General features: G+C 38.5%; 1 protein-coding gene across 1 annotated transcript in view; it reads left to right on the top strand.

Annotated features, from left to right (window-relative positions):
* The first annotated feature begins 253 nt into the window (after positions 1 to 253).
* C7 (complement C7) overlaps positions 254 to 7,922 on the top strand; it is a 60,145-nt gene continuing 52,476 nt past the window's right edge. Inside the window, exons 1-3 of the mRNA XM_039244296.1 lie at positions 254 to 319; positions 4,353 to 4,408; positions 6,307 to 6,382. Coding sequence (XP_039100227.1) covers positions 314 to 319; positions 4,353 to 4,408; positions 6,307 to 6,382 — 138 coding nt within the window. The 5' untranslated portion in view covers positions 254 to 313. The remainder of the gene's footprint in view (positions 320 to 4,352; positions 4,409 to 6,306; positions 6,383 to 7,922) is intronic.

A 7,922-nucleotide genomic window follows, 5' to 3' on the forward strand; every position in this document is an offset into this window, starting at 1 on the left:
TGTTTTCTTAGAACTACATTTCCAAACAGTTCCAACCAGCTGTAGCTGAGGCCTGTGTAAATTGATAAGAAGCATCTGGCTTTGAGACACCGACTAAGTACAGGGGCAGGCTCTTTGTGTCCCCAGAGAATCTGGTTGGGGCAGGAATGAAGTCTCAGAACCACTTGCTCTGTTTATGAGTGAGTGCCAAGTTAATCCCCAGCAGGGAGAGGCAGGGAAGGAACAGGCTGCTGGGCTTGTTTGCTGTTGAAAATTCACCAGGCACTCAGCAGAAATTTTCTTCCTTTCTTCTACCCTGAATGTTTCCCCAAACATGAAGGTAAGATAATAATTTCATTACTTTTGTAAACGAAGCAACCTCAAAACCAATCTCTGAAATGGCTTAAATAAGGAGAGGACATGGGGAAATAGGAAAGAAAAAGATATGGGGATAACTTTAAAAAAATCCTTATTTAAATATATTTAACAATCCAACCAAAGTGAATTCCTTTTTCTTGTTTTACAGTAAATTTGGTGGTTTGGAGGTCAGAGAATGAGAATGGAAACTATGATTATCAAAGTCCTGAGAAATCCATTAAGGAATATAATAGTGCCATTGTTATTTCATAGGAAAAAATACCCTCTCATGTATTTTGTTTGTTTGTTTGATTTGCAGCCATGCCATAAGTCCCCATGATATGACTTATCTAAGAGCTTTATAGAAAAGTGGTTTTGGAAACTTAGAACTTAAGAATTTGGAATCCTGGACGAAAGGGTCAGGAATGTGAGAGTGGAAGATACAGAGAGATGGAATGCAATGAAAGGCTTACCAAATGTACATGTTGGCCCAGTGCAATGTAGCCAAATGGTAGAAACATTACTATTCAACTAAAGACAGGACCAAAGACAGCAACTTCAACTTCAACTTATTTATTTTTTAAATGTTTTATTTATTTTTGAGAGCGAGTGAGTGCACGCATGTGTGAGCAGGGGAGGGACAGAGAGAGAGAGGGACAGAGGACCTAAGCAGGCTCTGCCCTGTTAGCATGGGTCTTGCACTCAACAACCATGAGACCATGACCGAGCTAAAATTGGTGGCTCAACCCACTGAGCCACCCAGGTGCCCCAATTTTAATATCATTAATTTTTTTTTCATGTCTATTTATTTTTGAGAGAGACAGAGCATGAGCAGGGGAGGGGCACCTGAATTCGAAGCAGGCTCCAGGCTCTGAGCTGTCAGCACAGAGCCCACCACAGGACACAAACCCATGAACAGTGAGATTATGACTTGAGCCAAAGTCAGACGCTCAAGCAACTGAGCCTTCCAGGTGCCCAAAGTATCATTTATTATTAATTTGTGATTGTTCTGTCTTGTCCATTTGTTAAGATATTCTTTCTGAAGGTGGGAGATGATAACTGACTCGTTTTCAGGGACCTAGCTAGCAAATTTCAATAAATTCTTTTGGTTAATAGATTCAGCTTGTATAACTCATGAACAGAACTGCCTTGTAATCAGGCAGATCTTCAGAAGTTACAATAAGGAGTATGTACACGGGAAAGGTGTTGTTGGTAAAGGCACTCCTGAAATAAAATGTATATATTCCCTAAAACTTGGTTGAAATTCTTTTAAAAGACGTGTAATAATGGAATGTTAAGAATGAAGTTTTTCGTGATGCCTGCTTTGGCTGAGAGTCAAAGGCCAAGAAGAATAAGTGCTCAGCCTCCCCACATTTTAAAGTCAGATATTGGACAGTCAAAGCAGTTTTACAAAAAGTATAGCATCTGGTGACCCTTTGGTTATCCTCTTCCTCAAGAGTATGCAAGATCGTGCCCCTTAGAGTATGGGGGGTGTAGGGAATGATACTCTAGTCATGTCTGGAAAGATCTAAAGGTGTAGGCTGGTTCCCTAGCCTGCCTTTAGCAGAGTCAATCAACACAGCATTGTTGATTACATTCTGGACATCCAGAGTCTGACAGGATAAGGATGTGTGCAGGTATCGCATGGGCCCAATGTGAACCTGTAGAAAGGATCCCCACTTGGGTTGTTATGGATTCTGCCTGGGAAACTAGCTGCAGGATGAAACACCCCCAACAGGTAGCATCCATATGGAAAAGGACTCCCAGGAGGCAAGCACTGGGGAGAGTCAAGGGTGATAAAGAGATGAATCATTTTTGCCAAGAGCATAGTGGTTGTAGATCGCCAATGGGGGCCATCCAAAGAATCACAGAAACACAGTGGGAGATAAAGACCTGGCGTTCAGACATCCACCACACCCTGGGTGGCCGTTATGGACTCCAGCTGGGTTAGTCACACAGGACCCTCTTTGGCTCTTGTTCTTCTCACTCCTGCTGCTGTGACTTTGAAGAAGACAGAGGCAGTTTGGGGAGGTGGGGAAGAAAAGCAGAAGAACAAGGAGGAGGAATTTGGAATCAGACACCACCCACCCCCATTATGAGCATCCAGAACCTGGAAGTAGTAGAGACATTTAAAATTGGATATTGAATTGAAATTTGACTGTTAGATTGTTTCAGAATCTTTGTTTTCCAAAAAATGTGACTATTTATTAGTGCCTACGAATGACTAAATAAAGCTATGGAGATAGGCTTTCCCAGGGGCAGGGAAAAAAACGTTGACAGCATGGAGTAAAGAGGCATTGTTGGGGCCCCTGGGTGGCTTAGTCGGTTAAGCGTCCGACTTTCACTTAGGTCATGATCTTGCGTTTCGTGGGTTCGAGCCCCCCGTGCTGGCTGCCAGCACAGAGCCTGGAGCCTATTTCAGAGTCTGTGTCTCCCTCTCTCTCTGACCCTCCCCTGCTCATGCTGTCTCTTTCTCTCTCTCTCCTAGAAATAAAAATAAAAATTAAAAAAAAAATGGATTGTTGAAAAAGGGAAAAACCAACTCAAACCCTTGTAGTTTTGTTGTTGTTGTTGTTTGTTTTTTAAATGTTTATTTATTTTTGAGAGAGAAAGAGAGATAGAATGTGAGCAGGGGAAGGGCGGAGAGAGAGAGGCAGACAGACTCGGAAGCAGGCTCCAGGGTCTGAGCTGTCAGCAGAGAGCCCGACTTGAACTCACAAACTGTGAGATCATGACCTGAGCTGAAGTCAGATGCTTAGCTGACTGAGCCACCCAGGTGCCCCATGTTTTGTTTTGTTTTTAATCCTTATAATTTTTAATTAAAAACAAAACCTGTGAAAGGTGTTGCTTTATATTATGTGCTTTACCTGCTCACTGAAAAATCAGACAAATATTCATACCTTCCCCCACTCATTTCCAGGATGCCCACAGCTGTTTCGTTATGCTAATCAGAATAGTAAGCTAAAAGCTTTGTAGACCAATAAAAGGCAGAAGGAGGCAGCTGGGACTTCACAATTGAAAGGAAAATATACCTAATAAGATGGCAGGTGATATAGGAAGGCAGGTAGAAGGATCTGAAAAGTTGTTGGGAAGCCACTTCACAACCTTGAAAGACAAAGTTTGAGGAGGTCAGGGAGAAGAGAAAGAATATTGGTCTATTAAAATATGGAGTCAGATGGTTTTAAGGACTTTTACACTTGGGTTATATACTGAAAACATTTCAGATTCTCAGAGAGTCTCCAGTAAAGATTTGAATGATATTCCTGGACACCTTCAGTTGTCAAAGTAGGGAAATACATAAAAGTAAAAAAAAAAGATAATAGAAATTACCTGTAATCTCATTACCAGAAATGAACTATTATCCTTTATTATATTTCTTTCTAGATTTGCTTTTCAAACAAATCCAGACTGTTTGACTTTTCAAACAAAATGTAATTTCACTTTACACACAGTTCTGTGACCTTCCAGATCTTCAATATTCAGGCTGGTGCTATCATGGAAAGATGATTGCAACAGACCTCATAGGTGTTTTAAAGACTGGAGGAGCCGCCCACAGAACGAAGGGGCCGGGTGAGGACCACAGGTCCTCTGGCTAGGGATGTGCTCAACTTTTGGTTGACTCTTCATTTATGAAACTTAGTTCCCTTCGAACTCCTCACTCTTGACTGGTCTTTCTTCCAGGCTTCCTCCTCCTCATGTGTGTTGAAGTTAGAGTGAAGGAGGGTAGAGAAAGGAATGAAAAGATGATGGGTCCCTAAAGAAATGCTCTAATGAACTAACTCTTCTATTTGCTTGGCCACGACATTCCCCAGCCCCTAGCTGCCTTTACAGAAATGAATAGTGTAGGAGGTGAGCTCAACAGAGTTGTATTAAACTTTTATTTAAAATGGAAACTTAAAGGACATGCTTCTTTCCTTCTCTATATTCTCAACTCACAAATCTTGACTTGGACAAATGTATTCACTTTCAACTCATTAAAGTAATACAAACTAAACTAATGCTTTATTTTCCTCCAGGCAATAAGTTTCTTCATCTTGGTGGGATTTACAGGAGAGTTTCAAATTTTTTCAAGGTGAGAATGTTTTGGATTGTGCTGGAAATCATTAAAAATTCTTATTTTTTTATTTTTAAAAAGTTTTTATCAGATGGCCTGGTTTTAACATTGCACCTGAACATCATTTTCCCTTCAACATTTATCTTCTGCATTTTGAGAAAAGACAATGATAGCAAAAGCTTGTTTTATTCTTATTTTACTTTATTTTATTTCTCATAAGGAAGAAACTTGAAGACTAAAAATACCTCCAAGTTTTCTTGTTGTCCTGTTCCATGATTGTACCTGCAATTCAGAGAATTGCACCAATCTTAGAATTGACACATCTTGAGTAGAATGTGATCTTTAAATATAGTCATTGCAAGACATTCTTTGGATTTTAAAGGTTCAGAGTTTTTTTTTTCCTTTTAATTGGAATACAGTTGATACACAATGTTATGTTAATTTCAGGTGTACAACATAGTAATTTGACAAGCCTATCCATTATGCTGTGTTCCCTATAAAGGTAACTTCCATCTGTTTGAGAGTTTTGTAAGAAAATAGGCGTGTTGACTCTTGAGACCTGGAAAAAAGCTACCATCATGGCCTTGTTTTGGTTTCACTGTCAGTTTGATGGGATAGGGCCACGTCAGTTTACTTTATCAAACTATCAGAATATGTGTCAGGGGCTGTGCTAGTGACTGGGGATGCAAAGGGGGCCAAGACAGCACTGAGAGTCCACTGGGTGATACAGATCTTGAAACAGTTGATGTCACTACAGATGTGCTCTCCCGGAGGCCTACACAGGGAACTGTGGGAGTGCAGATGAGATGAGGCCAAGCTTGCGTCCCTTCTTAAGCCTCAGTGTTTGGGGAAGGTCTCTGCCTGTCCTTGGGGCACAACATAGAACAATAGCAAGTTCAGATTGTTTAAGGGTCAAAAGCAGTGAGGCATTTGGATCATCCGTGCCATGTCAAGACTACAGTTTAGTCTCAAAAAAATAAATAAAAAGCATGGGAAACACATGCACTTCAGAGCAGACTTCTTACTTTCAGGATCAACTCACAGACTTATAATTCTCCTCTATCAATGGTGTCTGCAAGGCTAGGAATGTACTTGAAATCCAGAAATCAGGATTCTGATTTCCTTTACCCCTTGCAAAATATGCTTGAAGCTAGACTTCCTTAATCTCTAAGGATGAAGTCATGATATCCTCTCTACAAAGCTAGACTTAAGCATCACGTAACACACCCTCCATTCTTCAGGTATTGCAGTGGAGTCGCATTAAGATCAAATGGACACTGGGTATGTTCTTGAGGAGTAACCTACATGCACAAGGGGATATTTAAAAATCAATTTCTGTCCATTTAATCTTTGCCAGTTTTTAGTTTCTCACTTCTGATAGGGTCTTTTTAGAGCTTTTTGTCTTCCAGTTAAGAGTTTCCTTTATAACTCTTCAGTTCATTGTTCAGAATCTTTTCAAAGACCATAATGCCTTCCTCCCACTTACCCTCCCAACTGTGAACACTCCCTTATCTGTATGTCCATCACACATTATATTGTATACATTTTTGTTATGCAATTGATCAAATTAGGTATATTGTATCATGGACATGTTCGTATTATTATATTATGATTATTTATTTACATATGTGTCTTTGCTTTCTCCTCTATCAATGGTCAGTGATCTACCTGTTATTGTGTCTACAATGACAGTATCTAAATCTACAACTAAATAGTGTCTGGTATATTATAGATGCTTAATAAATGTTAATCTTGAAAAAAGTTGGTCCCTTCCACATATATTTTTATATGTCTTGGGATACTTTTGCTGTCTCTTAAAAAATTGTAAAGCAATTTGTTTTTTTACTGTATTTGACTATTCTTTGTGCCGTCCCCTCCCTCCATTATCTTTCTATTGATTTATCATAATTTGGCAGTGCCTTATCTCCGGTCAATTGCCAGTGGGATTCCTATGCCCCATGGTCAGAATGCAGTGGTTGTACCAAGACTCAGGTAAGACCATACAAAACTTTGTATTTATTGTTTCAAATGCAGAAACAGCTTACATATGGACAAAATGACATTAGCTTTTGAATGTTTCTTTTTATGTTGAAAATATAAGTAGTAATTTTAAAGAGAGAAAAGTAATGACTGTAATGATTAATAATGTAATGAAGTAATTTCTGCATTCCTATTTTTCTTGAAGGACTTTTCTGAATCTTACTTTAGAGCCTAGAAATATACACAGTTACAGCCATTCACTAATTTTTTAATTAGAGAACTCTTTAATTAAAGAAATAGAATAGCATGAAATGAAGATAATAGGTAATTCAAAAACTCTGTTTCATATTTACTGGTTCAACTTTTCCTCTTATTTGAAACAAACACTAATGAGTGGAAAAATGACTACTTTGTTTTACCTAACAAACAGTGATGACCATGAAAAATGAAACATTTGCGCCTTTTTAAAAAATATTTTATATTTAAGTAATCTCTACCCCCAAGATGAGGCTTGAACCACAGCCCCAAGATTAAGAGTCACCTGTTCTACCGACTGACCCAGGCAGGTGTCCCTGCATTTTTAAACTTTTTAAACTTTAATTTCTGATTAATATAAATAAAATACTGGACTTGGTCTGGAGCTAACAGAGTACTTCTAAAAGTTTTTTCCCCTTATTGTAAGTTATTCACTGGAGGAAACAGGAAGGTCTAAATAAAGAAAACACTACTTATAGTTTTACCACTTAAAAGAAACCAAGGGTGCCTGGGTGGCTCAGTTGGTTAAGTTTCTGACTCCTGAACTCAGATTAGGTTATGATCTCAGGGTCCTGAGTTCAAGCTTTGCATTGGGCTCTACATTGGGTAGGAAGCCCACTTAAGAAAAAAAGCAAAAAAAAAAAAAAAAAAAAAAAAAAAAAAGCATGAGATTTTAGAGGCATCTGGGTGGCTCAGTTGATTAAGTGTCCGGCTTCGGCTCAGGTCATGATCTCATAGTTTGTGAGTTTGAGCCCATGTCTGTGCTGATAGCTTGGAGCCTGCAGACTCTTTTATATTCTGTGTTTCTCTCTCTTTCTGCTCCTCTCCTGGTCATACTCTGTCTCTGTCTCTGTATCTCTCTTTCTATCAAAAATGAATAAACATTAAGAAAAAAATTTTTTAAAGAAACCAATATACTATCATTTTGATATTTATTCTTTCAATTTATCTTCTCTTTCTGTTTATAATTTTTAAAAATAGAGTTGTTTGTTAAAGCTTTATATTTTACTATTTAAAAATTTTTGTTTATTTATTTATTAAAATTTTTAGAGAGAGAGAGTACAAACTGGGGAGACAGGCAGAGGGAGAGAGAGAATCTTAAACAAGCTCCATGCTCAGTACATGCCTATTTTTATTTTCCATTCTGTCTGTAGCCATAGTTTCTTTGATGTCCCCTATGTTTTTTTCAAGCCCAGCTATTAATTTTACCATTATTATTCTAAAATCTTGTTCAGTGATGCTGCTAATATCTGTTTTGAGCAGTTCATTAGCTGTCATTTCTTCTTGGAGTTTCTTT

The sequence above is a fragment of the Hyaena hyaena genome, unplaced genomic scaffold (genome assembly GCF_003009895.1).
Source record: "Hyaena hyaena isolate Hyena2069 unplaced genomic scaffold, ASM300989v1 scaffold_236, whole genome shotgun sequence".
NCBI classification, from domain to species: Eukaryota; Metazoa; Chordata; class Mammalia; order Carnivora; family Hyaenidae; genus Hyaena; species Hyaena hyaena.